General features: G+C 28.2%; 2 protein-coding genes and 1 non-coding gene across 6 annotated transcripts in view; 2 read left to right on the top strand and 1 right to left on the bottom strand.

The window, feature by feature from the left end:
• The window catches only part of LOC122714645 (protein numb), a 60,323-nt gene that overhangs the window by 2,769 nt on the left and 38,925 nt on the right, over positions 1–18,629 (top strand). The window lies entirely within an intron of this gene.
• On the top strand, positions 10,370–10,533 carry LOC122715752. The gene has a single exon (XR_006346900.1). It is a non-coding gene; the product is annotated as a U1 spliceosomal RNA (small nuclear RNA).
• On the bottom strand, positions 11,980–17,643 carry LOC122714627 (flocculation protein FLO11). Of its 3 annotated transcripts, none has more exons than XM_043936134.1 (5): positions 17,490–17,643; positions 16,645–16,863; positions 15,937–16,209; positions 13,401–15,132; positions 11,980–13,352 (listed from the first exon to the last, which is right to left on the bottom strand). In XM_043936134.1, the coding sequence occupies exons 1-5, from the start codon at positions 17,535–17,537 to the stop codon at positions 13,264–13,266; spliced, it is 2,361 nt and encodes a 786-aa protein (XP_043792069.1). In that variant the 5' UTR covers positions 17,538–17,643; the 3' UTR covers positions 11,980–13,263. The 3 variants fall into 3 exon arrangements, with proteins under 3 accessions (XP_043792069.1, XP_043792077.1, XP_043792060.1); XM_043936142.1 differs by having other exon boundaries at positions 11,980–14,389; positions 14,678–15,132; XM_043936125.1 differs by having other exon boundaries at positions 11,980–15,132.

Genomic DNA, 18,629 nt, shown 5'->3' with positions numbered 1-18,629 from the left:
TTATGATCTTGTTGACCTTGATCTTTAAAACGGGATTTGCTTGACATCAAACAATTTTGTTTCTTTGTTACACAGTATTCTATGAAAATTATATATTCATATAATTATACAATTCTATTTCACATATTCTATTTCAGCTTATAATTTTATATTAGAGTTTTAAATATATAATATTCATTTAAAAAATATTAGTTTAATATTTTTTGCTTATCTTAAAATAAATTTTATTATTGAAATAGTTAAAATTTGATTTCTCTTAAACTCATAATTTTAAAAAAATGATGTTTATAAATAGTATTTTAAAACATTTTCTTGTTCTTCAAGTTGTTAAATATTGTTTCATCAAATGTAATATTTAAAAATTTTCTATTCCTTATCAATGTATTTTTTCAAAAATTTTATTTACATAAAATATATAGATATTTATCTATTTTATTCTGCAAATTTATTCTGAAATTTTATAAGTATCTGTAATATGTATATCTGTACTAATATATTTTAATCTTTAGACATAAATATATATTTATTCAAATTTAATCTTATTTCTTATCTTTTTAGAAAATACAATTTTTAAGTTAATTTTTATACTCTTTCAATATATATATATTTATTCACAAATTTATTCAATTTTTTATTCATTTTCTACTAATTCATATTATCACTCGAATGACTCTGATTTTCTAAGTTTTAGTTTCGTAGAAAAGATTATTCCACGACAGGTTATCTATACAGATATCAGATAGGAATCATTTCGATTTCATTGGGATTTATCGATTGCGCAAGTAAAAACGATGTTATATCTGTGTACGTGTATATACGAAAAATTTGTGATGGTTCATGGGCCCGACTCATGCAAGCCGTTGATAATGCATAATAGGTACGTACCTGGTAGAACTAAATCGTCGGAACAGCAGTGCAGTACTCGATCAAACTTTATAAAGATTCTTAATATTTTAGACTTATAAAACTTATTTACAAGTAGAGAATCTCGATTTGATCATTTTAAAAATAATAATTAATTTTATTTTATTCCTTCGTTTATTTGTAGATATAGATTCTTTTATTTAGGATAATAAAATGAATAGAATAAAAACTAATAAAATATTGATTATGTGATAGATTATTAAATTAATGATAGTTATTAAATTATCATGAAAATCATGATTATTATAATTTTTTTTCTCCTTGCTACTTTTATTAATTTGTTTTTTTTTTCTTTAAGATATTTTAGATATAAAATTTTGTAATTGTATTTTTTAAGAAATTATAACATAATCAAAACATCATATAAAAAATATATTTATACATGCTTGCATAAGAAATAGTACTATACAAGATTAGAAATTGTTCATTATATTTTTAGTAGGACAAATATAATGCATCAATGTCGAATGTCGGTCGATGTTAAGTATAGATTTACTATTTTACAGTCAACTTTTTTATTAGTTTTCATATTCTTCAATTATAACTTTTTATTGATTACACGAACTATATTAGTTAATAGTAAGATATTACTTACTCGCAACAGAAAGCAATCATAGATGTATGAGTTCATTCATATATGAAATGTCCAAGATATTTTTATTGAGTTTATATTTGTATTTCTTAAATATTTTAAAATATTTTAAAAGAATAGTTGATGAATATTCAAAATTCTAATGATGAAATATTCATATTCATATTCATAATTTTATAAGTCCATTCAGCTTAAAAATTATTTATTTGTATTTTATTTTTTTTGTATTTTAAATGTTATTTTATCTACAATGCAATATTGAATTTTGTTATTATATTATTGAATTTATATTAGAAATTTAATAATTTCTACAGTAAGTTTCTAGTTTTCAAGTATCCAATGTACAGTTTCTAACTTTGAGAAAAGCAAATATGAGACTTAATGGATATTCTAAATAATAGAAGCAAAGTTTCTATTTACAATTAAATGATATTACATAAGTACTTACTGTATGTTTATTATATATAATTTAGTTTCTTGTAATTTTATATAAATTAGAATTAAATGTTAAAGTATCTATATTTTTTAAATATTATTTTATATATTTATTTTATACATAATTTTTTATATCAAATATGTTAGAAACAAACACATGTTTGACTATAGAAAATTCCTCATTTAAAAAATAAAATATTTAGAAAGAAGCAAAAATTAAGCACTATTTTTTCTTATTCGTATTTATTTTATTTAAAGGAATTTAAGACGATATTATTTTCAAGATAATTTTATATCATACAACTTAGAATATATCAGAGCACGAAATCAAAATGAAGATCACAATTAGACGAAGATTTCGCAATCATTTGTTCCCTTTATTGAGCAAATTTAAACGGTATATTATAACGACTGGATAAGATCTTATCAGTGCTAGAAGATAAATGTACATATTATACTTAAGGGATTTTTACAGATTGCTCTATTTGAGTGCATTAACATCTTTGGAATCAAGGATACAAAATATCTAAATATTACAATATCTTACATAATCAAAAGTTGCTAAATTAAAAAATAAAAATAAAAAAATAACTTAAAAATCTTATTTTATTATAAAAAGAATCATTTACAAAGGAATACAAATAAAAATTTGAAGAATTAAATGTCATTAATTGATATGATAATTATATATAATGATAATAATAAGAATCAGATTTAAAAAAAAAATGATAAAGATAGATGTTAAAAAATTCATTTGTAACGAGAACTTTTCTAAGCGATGTTTATTCCTACGCAAAAATGAAAGGTGTATATTAATTTGTAAGTGGTCGTGGTAAGGGAGGGGAGTTGACAGTAGAATTACGAAAGAAAAGTTCTCTGAACCTGACCGAAGATGGTAGTGAGGAAGGGGCGGTGTAATCATTGTTGCTTGTTCAAAGATGTTCGATCAACTGTATCATTTTTATTTTTATACTTTGTATTAATTGCTATTTTTTTCTGATTTGTAATCTATAGAATCATTCGATGATAAATTTTTTAAAAATTAAATAGAGATGAGAATTTCTCTATATTTTTTCAATAAAAATTCAGTCATTCCTTAATTCTACGCTCGAAATCGCAAAGAACCTCATGCAAATTCTTTCTTGTAATCGAGGGGAATTTTTTTCACGAATCGTGCGTTGATGAAGACTCAATGAATGGGCCGATAACGATCTTAGTGTGTAAGTGCGAACAAATTGAACAAATACTTTCAACAAGCTGTAAGGCACGTACATGCATGTGCCACGTGGCAATCGGGTCAATTGTATTCCATAACGAGGCAAATGCTCGTTATCCTCCAAACAATTCAGATCATTGTCCTAGGAAACGCTTTTAAAGCGTGGGACGTGCATTTGACACTTTAGGGATGAAATTTTTGAAGAATATTAGCTGTATTATACGTATGTTTAAGACTTGGTTCAATTCAATGAATCTTTCCATGTTCAAATTTAAATAAATTTATTTCTCTGAACCGAGACCCGATTATTGATCTTAAAATTATAAAAATTTAACAGATTTTTTTCTTTTTTCCTTTGAAATCATTTTTTTAGTTATATAACTTTAATGAAACAATTTCCAATAATCCGTTTATTCATTTACGTATGAACTATTTCTATAATTAATATAATAATAATTAATATATGAGATAAATGTATTTATATATTCAAGAAATAAGCAATGTGAAATATCACACATAATAATATGTCAAATTTATGAATCGGATCTAAATATGCAAATTTAATTTAACGAATTTCAACAATTTTAATAGATCTAATTAATATTATTTATTTTTTTACAATCAAGATTTTCAGACAGAATTTATGATAGAAATAATATATGCGTAGAAATAATCACCGTTCATTCGCAGAATTTAAACAAAGATTTTCGCGCAATAGGTGGACATCTCTATATTTTAAGTCAGCTTTTGTCTCAACGCTCTTCTCCCTATACAATCCAAGTTACAGCTCATCTCATTGTCCTCCCAGAATATTTATTAATCCCACATCCAATTGTACCAAGTTCATTAATTCGAACCTAGAATCTTCGAGCATCGTTTTAAATAAATATGCAGACAATCCATTTATATATGGAATAAAATACATACCATTTATTGCACTCGTTGAATTTATACTTAAGCGAAAACTGCGCTCGCGTCACTTCAATTTCGCACAGTCGAGATATTTCATTCGCGACGATTGTTCTTTTCATCGTCGAAAAAATTTCATAAACCGAAATAATTCATAGCCATTTCAACGTGTTCGAAAAAAAAAAAAAGAAAAAAAAAAGAAGAAAAATCGTTCCCCGGTAAAGGCGTTCTTTAATAACCGCTGCTCAAAGCACCGATGTCGGCCGTGTCTTCGCATATTTGCCATAGCCCCGTGTAAAGTAGTTTCAATATTACGGTGTTGGCACGCATTCGAGTGTGTTCCATGCGATAATTTCAACGGCACACGTTACTCACGACACTGTCTTTATCCCGTAACATGTGACATTTATTATGCCACATCGTGGATTCCTTCGTCAGTGTGGCAAACAGGTATTCGCGTGGCGGACTGCAATGCAGACTGTTACGGTATCATCGTATCCTTTCAATGCAAAACTTTACGAATCGGGCCGTTGGATGGAAAACGTTGCAATTAACGTGGATTCGCCGTGATCGTTCGAGGTTTCGAAATAGAAGAGTGACACGACACGGCCGAGTTTACGCGATCGATCATTTCGGGAATGAAATTTACTTATTCATAGAATTTCAAGTTTCGTGGATATGTATTAAGAGTTTGAACGAAATTTTGGGAAAATGAAAGGATATTTTTTTCTCGTCTAAAATTCTTTGCAATTTTTGAAAATTTTTCGTTAATGGAATAAAATAATAACATAATTCATATTTTTAATATACTTTTTAAATAGAGATTCTTCGTTGGATTGTATTTCATTATAATTATTTGAATGAGATTTCATATGAAAGAATCAATTCTAACAAAAATTATTGCTATCTTTGCTTATTTATAATTAATTAATATAAAATTAATATAATAAATTAATTAATATAATAAATTAATTAATATAATAAATTAATATAAAGTTTATATCAAAGCAAAATTATAAAATTATTTTTTATAGTATTTGATTGAATTTTATAATAAATCTCAATAATAGAAGAAATATAAATTTCCAAAGTTAACAAATTATACATTCGTGCTTCTAGTACAAAGAAGAAGATATTGTACATATCTTAGAAATTTCTTAACCAAAATTTATGCATTACATCTAAGATATACTCGCTCTCTGAACCGGAATTTCTAAAAAAAGATTCAGTGAGAATAATCTTATTCAGCGGACGAAGACATTTCTAATAAGCAAATCACATTACTGTATTATATCAATCTATCTCAAAATCAATTATTCTAAACTCATTTTCGGTTTCTTTTCTGTACGCGTCATGTCTAACCTAAAATCTTCATCGAATTATTTTTCAAAACTTTAAAGGATATAACAGAAATGCAATACTTCCGAGAATGGTTCCGATCGGTTGTCACGTCGCAAGTTAAACGGCTTCCTTCTCTTCCGTTTAACCATCATCCTTTTAGGATAGCGATCAAATTCGACGAAGTAACGGGCTTCTCCAAGGAGCATCGTTCCCTACACGTATACTAATGTATATTACACACTGTACAGTGTACAGTTGTCCGGATACGTGTTTACGTTACGAAACGCGTTCTCGCATTGCCGCGCAACCGTAAGAGCGTGACGAAAACCGAGCTACGTGGGTGACGGTCTGTCGTCCTCTCGCTCCTAAACAATCTCCATCGGCGACGGTTCTGCCTTTCACGCAAGATCGATATGTACGTGCAATCGTGTCCTTTGAAACATTCGTAGAAAAATTGAATAGGAAGCCATAAGACGTATTGAAAATATAATGAAAATATGAAATGTGAAGATAACCTTAACCTTAACCAGATCCGTGCTTTATATATGTAAAAGAAAAGTGCTGCTAGCGCCTCTTATGGATTTTTTTCAAGATATAACTAAAAATATAATTAAATAATTAAATATTCAAAATATAATACTTCATAATCATGAGAAAGACCTATTAGAATTGATATATAGAAAAAGGAAAAATTACTTGCCAAATAAAATGTGCACTTAACTTCTTTCCACTAACCATTCTTAATTTTCTTTCCTTCTCCGAAAGTCTCCGATTATCCGATGGATCTCGATTCATCTTGGTCTTAATGGAACTTGGTTTGAAATTGAAATCTCGCTATATATCAAAGATGCGGTAAAAAATGCTAAAAATAAAAAAAGATGTCCATTTAACGAGGTTATACAAAGTAATATCGAAGTAGTTCAAGGCAACATATATAATAGAGAGAATAGAATTATCTTTCAAAGATGGAGGCAAAGTTTGTCGATTTGTCTATAAAAAAATAATTTAGTGGGTTGTAAGTTAAGTTTGAAGACTCTAATAGTTATCAAATCGATTCTGTATATAAATAACTTTAATATACGTGACTTTGAATATTATAATATTCAATTCGTTTCTTTCATCTGTTTATTCTTCTTCTAAATATATTTAAGAATTTATAAAATTTTTAAGCTGAAATCAGTATATAATTTTCCTATGAATCAAATGTAATTTTTTTAGAAATATATTAAAAGAATTAATATTTATTAATTTATTAATATTATTAATATTTATTAATATTTATTAAATTTATTGAGAAGTTTTATTTATTTTGAATAAAAATTTTATTAATTATATTTTTTATTATGACTTAAAATTAGAATATCATTCTTGATAAACATCTTAAATTATCTCTATATAATAAACGCAGAGGATCGATATCGTTTTTATTTATAAATAATCTTCGTTTAACGAGAAATTTTACATTAAAATGTTTTTATTGAAAATCTTTCTATTCGACTTAAATTTACTATATTTTACTCAAATATACGAATTCGAAAATCTTTTTACAATTTTTAAAAAATATGATTTCGATAAAGTAATAAAATAAACAGAACTCTTCTCAAACAGAATATTTAAAATGTCACTTCTATATTTATTATAAATACTTTTGACATTTACATAATTATATTTAGAACACACAAGTAATTTTCCGTAATAAATAAACGATTCAAAAATCGGGTCACATAAATTTCTTTACAAAAGCAAATATATCATAGCACTTGAATCTCGATTATATATCATAGACGTTGTAAATTTCATAAGAAGAAAAAAAAATGAGAAAAAGAGGTCGCGGTGTTTTGTGTTCTTTGAAAAAAAAATGGGTGAATCGCATAAAAATACACGATGAAGTAGCGACCTCCTTGGCTCCAAATGTGCTATTACGCAAATTCTCTCTCAACAAGTTCTATAACCCTGATGTTCACGATATGTACACACATTGCTTTATTTGTGTTCGAAATGGACGACAATTCAACGATATTCAAGGTTTATGATTTTTTTTTTTTTCAATAGAAACTCGAAGATCGGTGGGAATACGAAGGATTCCTCATTGTCGAAAATGACTTTACCGATGGTTGTGATTCAATCTTTGGCGCTCGAGAAATGAGTAATGTTTCATAAACAAGACTTAAATATTGGCGATAAATTAAATTGTATGTAGGCGGTTTTGAAATAGCGAGAATATAGTAAAATGTCGATTATCCGACCACATAAAGGAGATAAAACGATTCTGGTAACAGGATTTTCGGGTCATTGATGCGGAAGACCAAACATGGGGAAATTGGATCATATGAAAGTTTGTTTTGGAAATTTAATAGAAGAAAAAAAAAGATATATATAAAATTTACAATTATATGGTTATTTTATATTAATAATTTTTTTTTTTTATTAGAAATATTTGCTTAAAATTTACTTTCTATCGTATGTTTCTGGTAATTTAATAGTATTTTTTTAGTAGTAATTTTTTTTTGCCAACTTATGGCAATATAGATTCCTAACTTTTTTAACTATGTCATTAAAATCAATTAGAAAATCTTTAGATATTTCAAATATATATTAAAAATTATGTTTTATACATGTATAATAAATAAATAAAATAAATAATATATTATATATACATATATAAAGCAATTTTGTTCCGAATGATTGTTCATAAACTATTATTTTATTTTTTTTATAATAATATTAAAGAAAGAAAAATTGACGAAACAAAAAAATTGAATTAAATGAATGTGAAAAAAATAAAAATGCAAATGACATTTGCACATTATTATAAAGAATATAATTCGAGAGACATGAAAAAAGATAGGACAGAATGCACAAGATGCAGTGCATCGTTACTATTCTTATTTAGATCATGGACTAAATATATGTATTTAGATCAGGGACGATATAATATTATACAATTTTGTCCGCATTATGAAATAGAAAAAAATATTTAGATTTTTTATTTTTCTTATTTTATATCAATCGTAAAATCATTATTAATTATAATTTTGAATTTGAAGAATTTGCTTTAATTATATCAATTAACTTAAAATTGAATACTATTCTTTTTATTTCCATTTATCTTAAAATGCTATCGAATAAAATCTCAAATCTCTTAAAAAATTTCTATCAAAAATGATACTTGAGATATTATTCTGCTTTTAAGAACGAAACATTGCCATTTTATCGTTCATTGTGAAAAATATATAAGAACAAAAAGAGAAAAGATACGAAAATTAACTTTATAACTTTAAATAAAGCTATCTTGTCTTGTACTTCTTAATGATTAAACACACATGAGAACACTCCGTCAAGGTAACCACATTGATCGAATCTCGACATCTATTTTAATAGAGTTGAAACCTTGCGCATTATCAATATCTTAATAATAAAGAAAATTCTATTTAATCAATAAGAATCAGAAGAATCTATTTAATCAAAACGAAAATATTTTAATATTCAGAAAAAATTCCCAAAATATATTAATAAAACTTCAATCTCGTGACTCACAAAAGTTCGACTAGATATTTTGATATTCTCAATTCGAGATCCTGAAATAATCTCGATCCGATTATTACCGAATTTATCCGAATTTCTAATACCGCTACATACGAACGAGAGATATTCTCGAGAATTACTTCTCATTAGTCGAAAATAAGTTTTACTTTCAACACAGTTTCACAACTAGCAAAAAATGCTCTGTTGAGAGCAACTTTCGAAAATTTCACTCTCAAATATCACCTTCCACAACATTCTAATTCGAAAAAAACTTTCACGATCCCAAACAGTACGAGAGTGTTACGATCTCGCCCGATTTTGTCCGATCTCGCCCGAATCCTTCAAACTCTATTCGAACACATGATTATTTCAAAATGATTTTCAAAATGTTCACGTTGGTCGATATTGACCCATTTTTTGGTAAGTTTTTGAGATACAAATAGAAATTTTCGATTCTATATAAAAAATGGACCCATAAATATTTATCGTGCACCGATATTTTTCTCTTTCGTCGTTGGTCTACCCCGATCCATCATTACTTTTACACGAAACTGTTCGCCGTAGGAGATCATCTGTTTATTTATCGTTGGCAATTAAAACGTGTACGAGATCTGGTACGTGTCAATTATGTTGGAAGATGTTTTCTTTCATATCGATGGTAATAAATTTAAATCAAATATACACAAAAAAAAAAAGAGAGAAATTACTAATTTACTAGTGTCGTGAACTATCTTACTATTGAGTTTCGTTAAAAATTATTTAGTTCGTTATCTGATAACGATAGGGAACAAGAGTTATTTAAGTTTTTATCACGTTTTATATCATGTTTTCATTTGCTTTTTGCACAATTCATCGTGTTAACGGTAATTGCTACATATCGTATGATATTTTATGCTTCAGAAAATTAACACGTTATTTCATTATACGCTTATGAGAAATTGTTTTATACGTAATGAATTTTTTTTTTTTTTTTAAGAAGGATAAAAAGTACGTACAAATTTTATCGATAAAAATTGAACGAAATAATTTCTTTAAACTTTCGGTTTATTTACTAATAAACCAGGATTAAGGAGATAACAATACTCGTTTTCGCCCATTTTATCAAATTTACCCAACTTCAGAATCCGAAAGATCGTTGAAAAACAAAACGATTTTCCGCGCGATCGGTATTTCAGTTCTCGTAATTGCGCGGGGCCACGGATCTATATCCCTGTCCCCTATCGCAAACACGGTCGATATATATCCATTCGAAGCAAAAATCAATGGGCATAACGAACAGAGATTAGCGAGCGTGTCGGTCGTTTCTGCAAACGATCCGATCACGATCGGCCGTTGTCCACTAGATGACATTCGTTTTCTATGAAATTTCTCGCGAGAAATAAATGATAGGGGAGCAAATAAAGTTTATCGGGAATGGTATTGAATTATAACTTACTTGGCGCGGAGGATACCGTGATCACGAAGGCGGTTCCTTCTGGGCGAGGCTCTTCCATTGCACTTAGGTAGAGCTGAACCTTGCGAATACTCCTAATGTGGGTATGTCGAGCGCACAATTTTTGGTAGTCGGGACCTGCGTTCGCGCTGTCCCGGATTCACGAAATCGAAATATAAACGTGTTATCCAATTGTTTTTCAACCACGGTTGTCGTTGGACGGTGTGATGAGAATGCGCTCTATCATAAATTTTCTTAACCTTTTTTTCAGTTGTCAATTTTCAACATATATATATATGTTATCATTGAATTGAAATAAATAATTCTTTGTATTCTATTCATTGAAAAGCACTTGTAAAAAAGAATAAAAGAGACAGCTTTCGCTTGCTTTAATAAAAAAAATAATTGTCAATATCGTGTAAAATACGTTACGTTATATTTTTTTATTATCATACATTTTTATTTATATATAATAACGATGAAATTACGTTAAAATATATTAAATGGAATAGTATAATAACATAATTATCGATAAATAAAACATCCTTGTATTTAATCGTCTTCCATTTTTCTTTCGTTCTTCCGTGGAAATTATTATATATTATTCACGTGGCTCGTTTAACTCGCGAAAATGAACATATATAAATTATTATCTTGGAAGGAATATTTTATGTTTCTATTTAAAACGGCAAATTCTATGTAACAGAGGGGGTTGTATCGATCGCCGGATATGACTCTGGCGGATGTTGAAATATTGTCAGAAAAAGGGGAAAAAAAGTAAATAAAGAAATCTCTTCGCGAGATCATATTTTAATCTCACTGTGGAATAAAAATTCATACTATTTGAACTTTTAGAACGTACGGTCTCGACCATGATCTCGAGTAGTACGCGTAATAAATTAAAAAAGTGCGAAAAATAAAGGAAAATGATACTTTTACGAATAATTCCTTATTTTAAAATAGATTATTAATGATCAATAATAAGTCGATCAATAATTTATCGATAATTTTATTCAACTTTTTTACTCTAATTATTCTTATCTTTGTATGAAAACGTTTTATTGTTGCAAATACAAAAAAAATTTTTTTAATGAAATAATTTAATTTTCTTTGAACACTGTTTCAATATATATATATATCATATTCGTGATTACATATCATTATATCATTTTGATGATTATATCGTATTATTTCGTATTCAAAAAAAAAAAAAAAAAAGAAGTCTCAAACGAAACATTGGGAAGATAATTTTCTAACATTTTTTTTTATCCTACTGTCTCGTTCTTAAGAACATTTAAATTTGAAACGTGAAGTAATATTGTCCTCGAGAAAAGAGCAATTCTTCATTTTTATTTATGCTCAGACTATAGCGTGTCTCGCATATCTTGCGGTTTTAGCTTTGTGCGTGTAAGTGACATTTCCTGATATTACCAAGAAAAGAACCACAGTCATTTGAAACGGATAATAAATAAACCGCGATCCTTTATTCACTTTATAATTTATTTTTCGAATAAAAATTTTAAAAATCAAGTAAATAATATCTCACAGTACAAGACGTAATTTGAAAAGACGTTTCAAGGTTAATTTCTTTGTTAAAAAAAAATATTATTATTAATTTAATTTATTTTACATTTCTTTAATTTATTCCATTTTTAATTACGTATTTGTTGCAAATAAAATATTGTACACAATTTTCTACTAAACTTGATTGAATTTCGTTATCTTTCATCAAGCTTAATTTCATTCAAGGAAGAAACATCGTTTGCATCGAAATCATCCGATTGTCTTGTCAATCTCCTTATTTACATTAATCACTTAATTTTATTAGAAACCAAAGCCATTTCAGAATGGTGTAATAATTTGTCTTGAAATAAAAAATCAAGGAAATATTTATAACGTAATTTAAGAGATACATATGTACACTTATATGAAATATTGTAAAGAATGACAAAAAAATTATGATAATAAATTCGAACGAAATTATTTTTATCGAATATCTCTCCTTATCTCTTACTCGCCTTTCTTTTTTGCGATTAATGAAGAAACACTATATGGTGATAGTTTCGCATCTCTTGTTAGAGAAAACGCAATGATGCCGGGAAAAACCTTGAAGGACGTGGCACGTCGTCTCGCGTGCCACTTATTTCTTTTTTTTTTTGGTATGAAGTACTTTCCTCTTGAGGATCGTGGCTTATCCTCGAGGAAAAGGGTCTAACACAACGATCAGATGAACATAAGCAGACAAAACGACTCAGACTTCGTTAACGAATAAGTTAGTATCTCATTTTAGAGTTAAATTATTTTTCATATGAGATTCTTGAGAAGGTGGAAACTACTCATGACACGAATAATTGAAATTAGATTGATAAATATTAGAAAACATTTGATTCAAAGTTTTATCTTTAATATTCTGACTTTAAGGTTCTTCAAGTATTTATTATATAATTGTTATTCATGATAAATAATATTGAGATGTTTCAAAATTTCAACATTTAGAAATTTATTTAAATACTTTTTTTTTTCCAATAATACATGTGAACATATGCATCATTCCCCAAGAATAACATATTGTTAGTTATTTTGCAAAGTGAGAAATAAAATTAATATCATTTTCAAAAAGAATGACCATATTAGACATCATTCATTTTTTTACACACAATGATATCAATCTTCAACATAAAGATCAAAATTTATCTAGTAAAATTCAAAATAATAATATTTCCAGTAGACAGTATTGAAAACATTATATTTCAATAATATAAATTTATTACGAACAATGACATATAGTTCAATTATTAATTAATAAATTCATCCAATATATAAATAAATATAACTATATGTATCTTTCAAACAAAAAAAAATATTTTTCATATGTTATAATGGAATAAATTAAGAACCATAATTAAAACATATACAAGGAGGCAAAGTAATATTTGAGATTGGTGTGGTACTAATAACTGTGTTTGAAGAGGATCCTCCTGTGCTGCTTGAGGATGGCACTCCTGTACTAGAGCTAGATGATCCACCTGTGCTGCTTGAGGATGGCAGTCCTGTACTAGAGCTAGACGATCCTCCTGTGCTGCTTGATTGAGCTGTACTCGAACTACCTGGTCGTTCTGTGCTACTTGAACCGGATTGTTCTGTACTAGAGCTAGATGATCCTCCTGTGCTGCTTGAGGATGGCACTACTGTACTAGAGCTAGACGATCCTCCTGTGCTACTTGAGGATGGCAGTCCTGTACTAGAGCTAGACGATCCTCCTGTGCTGCTTGAGGATGGCAATCCTGTACTAGAGCTAGATGGTCTTTCTGTGCTACGTGAACTTGGTTGTTCTGTACTAGAACTAAATGATCCTCCTGTGCTACCTGAACTTGATTGTTCTGTACTAGAGCTAGACGATTCTCCTGTGCTGCTTGAGGATGGCAATCCTGTACTAGAGCTAGATGGTCTGTCTGTGCTACCTGAACTTGATTGTTCTGTACTAGAGCTAGATGATCCTCCTGTGCTGCTTGAGGATGGCAATCCTGTACTAGAGCTAGATGATCCTCCTGTACTGCTTGAGGATGGCAATCCTGTACTAGAACTAGATGGTCTTTCTGTGCTATGTGAACTTGGTTGTTCTGTACTAGAGCTAGACGATCCTCCTGTGCTGCTTGAGGATGGCAATCCTGTACTAGAGCTAGATGATCCTCCTGTACTGCTTGAGGATGGCAATCCTGTACTAGAACTAGATGGTCTTTCTGTGCTACCTGAACTTGGTTGTTCTGTACTAGAGCTAGACGATCCTCCTGTGCTGCTTGAGGATGGCAATCCTGTACTAGAGCTAGATGGTCTTTCTGTGCTACTTGAACCAGATTGTTGTGTACTAGAGCTAGACGATCCTCCTGTGCTGCTTGAGGATGGCAATCCTGTACTAGAGCTAGATGATCCTCCTGTACTGCTTGAGGATGGCAATCCTGTACTAGAGCTAGATGGTCTTTCTGTGCTACCTGAACTTGGTTGTTCTGTACTAGAACTAGATGATCTTCCTGTGCTATCTGAACTTGATTGTTCTGTACTAGAACTAGACGATCCTCCTGTGCTACCTGAACTTGGTTGTTCTGTACTAGAAGTAAATGATCCTCCTGTGCTACCTGAACTTGGTTGTTCTGTACTAGAACTAGATGATCCTCCTGTGCTACTTGAACTTGGTTGTTCTGTACTAGAACTAGACGATCCTCCTGTGCTGCTTGATTGCGCTGTACTCGAACTGTTTGGTTGTTCTGTGCTACTTGAATCAGATTGTTGTGTACTAGAGCTAGACGATCCTCCTGTGCTGCTTGAGGATGGCTGTCCTGTACTAGAGCTAGATGATTCTCCTGTGCTATCTGAAGTGAACTGTGTATTAGAGCTAGACGATCCTTCCGTGCTACTCGAAATTGATTGCTCTGTACTTGAAGTAGCTGTAGTAGAACTAGTTGGTCCTTCTGTGCTGCTAAATTGTTCTGTGCTTGAGGTCGATGTAATCACAGGTTTTGTGATAGTCGTTGGTTGCAATGTACTTGTGGAAGAACTCGGGGTACTTGTGTATAGATTTTTATAACATTCTTTAATTTGGTTTCTTAATGCAGTAATTTGTTTTGAAATATTTTTTACTTCGTCTATGTTGCAATTATTTAATGATATTTTCAGCTTTATAATAAGAGTGATAATATAATCATTTTCTTTCGTAGCTTCTAAAATATCCACAAGTGAATATTGTACTGCCTTATTCAGTGCCTATAATTATCGTATAAAATAGAAATAATATTTATATTAATATTGATTTTCATATTTGATCTTATATTACTACTATTTTAAATATTTATTGCTTTTTACAATTATATCATTTTAAATTTATATTATAATAATATAATTTATATTATATTTATTTCATTAATAATAATATATTTTATTTTTATTGATCGTTAATTTATGATTTTTATAATATCAATATATTATTGACAATATTCAATGTGTTTGTGTATTTTATGTAATTTATGTATTTTCCGCCACATTGAGGAAACGTTTGTATAGATTAATGAAAACAACAAAAAAAATTTATACAAATATATCCTCTATTTAACCTTGTTTTATTAAACGTATTTCTTATTTAATGTATTCTTTCTGCTTATGTTATTTAAAAGATTTTCAAAATGACTCTCTTTCGAACAAATTTGAAAATGTTTTATCAATTGTCAATGAATATTTTATATATAAATATTTAATATTGGATTACAAATGAAATTAGTTAAACTATTTTTATTTTTCAATTAGAATAATAATTCAATTAAAAATTATCCTAATATATAATGTTCACTATAATTCGAAAACAAGATTAAATGGAACTTGTATTTATATGAACTTTTTTTATTATTTTCACGTATAGCTTCATTCCTCGAAGTAGATGCGATAGGATATCTTATATACATATTATATATAATTGTTTTGCTTTTCATGGGAATTTATATATATAGAATTTTTCTTAAACTATTCTTTATTATATATTTTATAAATATCAATTATATGATTTGATGTACTTACGTCATTTAAGCAATTCATGATTTCAAGTGGAAATTCGTTTATTTTTGTACACTTTGCTGCGTTCATACTAATATTATTGAGATCATTCAATAAGTTTCCAGATTTCACGTCTATTTCAGCCGAAAGATGTATCGCTTCATTCAACTTCTTTGAAGTACAATTATTAGTCAAATCTACGAATTCATCGAATAAATGATCCAATTCTTTTTCTTGTGCATCGCAGTCATTACTGCCTTTTATTAGTTTCTTTATATTATTTAATTCAAAACCCATCTATTAAATAATAAATAAGAAATCATTTCAAAAAAACATATCGACACGTTCATTATATTAATTTATACATAAATTTTTTGCAAATTGATTTAGAGCACAATTCTTCTTTTCTTTTAATTAATTTAACAAAATTTTTTTAATTTATTCTTTCACTATCATATAAATATATATTAGGTATTCGAATAATTTATAAATAAATGCAAATTATTCACGAATCATTTGCTATATAAAAAATTATTTAAATAAGAATTGTGATTTTTTTATAATTAAATAAACTTTAAAATGGCTATATTGTAAAGATATTTACTATCATTTTTCACAAAAATATCAGATAATATATATATATAATTAACTGTGCAAATTACTTTTATTTTCAAATTATTATACGAAATATTTAATAAACGATTTAATCATATCAATACATCGCATACTCACATTTTTTAATATGTTATTGACAAAATTTCTTGCTTCTTTGTTTATTTTCTCGCTCTTTTTTTTCATCTCTTCTACAAGCTGCTTAGCTCGTTCCTTAGGCTGAACAAAGATCGTGTTCGCATTATTAATGATATGGTTGATCTTTTCGATAACATGTTTTTCAAATTGTTGCACTTTCCTCGTCGGATTGAAGAACGAAGGGATGATTTGGGAGCTGCCCTGATATAGAACGAAAAAAAAAAAAGAAAAATACTAAAAATATCATGATTAAATATCGATATAATATCGATCCACTTTTCGAACGATTTATAACATTAGCGAATCGATAGAAGTTTATTTACGTAGAATTATATCTATCCTTATATCATCGAACATATTACTATTATGCAAGAGAATCGATTAATAATTCGTTAAATGCAACAACAGATCCACGATGATAATCTTATACGAGTAGTAATGTAATCGTGAAATCATGTTTGGATAGATAGACTTTCCAAGGCAAAACAAACGAAATAAAATTCGATGTACAAAAGTTTAGGCAATTAATTCGTAAGTTTTAAACAAGTTGGATGAGATGTTTCTATTCTCTCTCTAACGAATTACTCGATACCTCGATATAAATGAATGAGTCTCGAGATATTTTTATATATCGAATCTCAGTGTTTTGACGAAAAAATCGTTCCTCGTCGAAACGATATCTCTTCAAATATATCGATGTAACCGTTATTATTATAACAATAAGCTCTCTTCCTTATATCTCACGGCTCTACCCTTCGCAACTACCCTCATTTCAACTCGGATTATTATCAAGCAGATTAATTGATAACGCCGTTGATATCACTTACATAGGCAGAGAAAATAAGGAGACAAAATAGAAGAGCGAATTTCGCCATCCTTCCGCGCTTTAATTCGACACAGTTTCACGCGGAACCGAATTACCCCATTTATATAAGCCGTGAAATTCATGAAATATACGCAAAGTATCTTACGACACTTGTGTCAATATATAATCGTAGTTAATTAATATAACACTTTAAGCTGACACCTTAATTAGAATATTATCTATCCTTTACGTTAATTACTCGGTATGAAACTGAATTAATGGAGTATTTTGTACGATATTTATATATATATATATATATATATATATATTTTTTGAGAAAAAAATACACTTTTTTATCCATGTAGTTATCGTTGATAACGTGTTTTATTATCGCGTATGGACAAGATAAGATTATATTTTTTTGTATTGTATTATGCGTTATCTATATATATATATATATATATAAATATTAATATTAAACGAAACAATTAATAAATTTTTATTTCATATTATATCTTCTTTATCGTTTTCCGCAAAGATTTTACAAATCTTTATTAACGCCGATTTATCATTCTCCTTCGAACGTAAAATATTTTCATTGAGTGTAAAAAATTATTTGTAATTATCTTTTTCCCTTATTTTACATTTACGTAGTTATCTGTCAACTAGAAATATTAATAACAACGAGATAACTTAGTTTGCAGATATTTTTAACGTAATGATTTATTTACCCAAGGATTTTTTTGTTTTTTAATTCGTTGTTAATCTTATTTTATCATTCTCTTTTCTTCTTTTTTTTTTTTTTTTTTTTAAATATTATCTGTTACTTCGATGTAGCGTATATCTAAAATTAATTTACGTTCGTTAGTCGTTTTTTTCATTTATTATCCAATATTATTAGCATAATCCTTTTGCATAGTTGAACCGGTAATTATGTGTTTCATAAAGCTATTACGTATATGATAGAGGATATTCACAGTTAATATCTGTGAACACAATAAAATCTCTATTAAACCGAGTCTTCTTATCTGGTAATGCTTTATTATTCAAACATTCTGTTATACGGCTATTTTTCGATCCCATCGAGAATTTATATATTATCTTCTCTATTGATAGAGAACCGTGTTACGCCAGTTTGATTATGGTATAATACACTGTAATG

This window comes from Apis laboriosa, unplaced genomic scaffold (genome assembly GCF_014066325.1).
Source record: "Apis laboriosa isolate Shangri-la unplaced genomic scaffold, ASM1406632v1 scaffold112_cov148, whole genome shotgun sequence".
Taxonomy (NCBI): domain Eukaryota; kingdom Metazoa; phylum Arthropoda; class Insecta; order Hymenoptera; family Apidae; genus Apis; species Apis laboriosa.
This window is presented reverse-complemented; position numbering and strand designations above follow the sequence as displayed.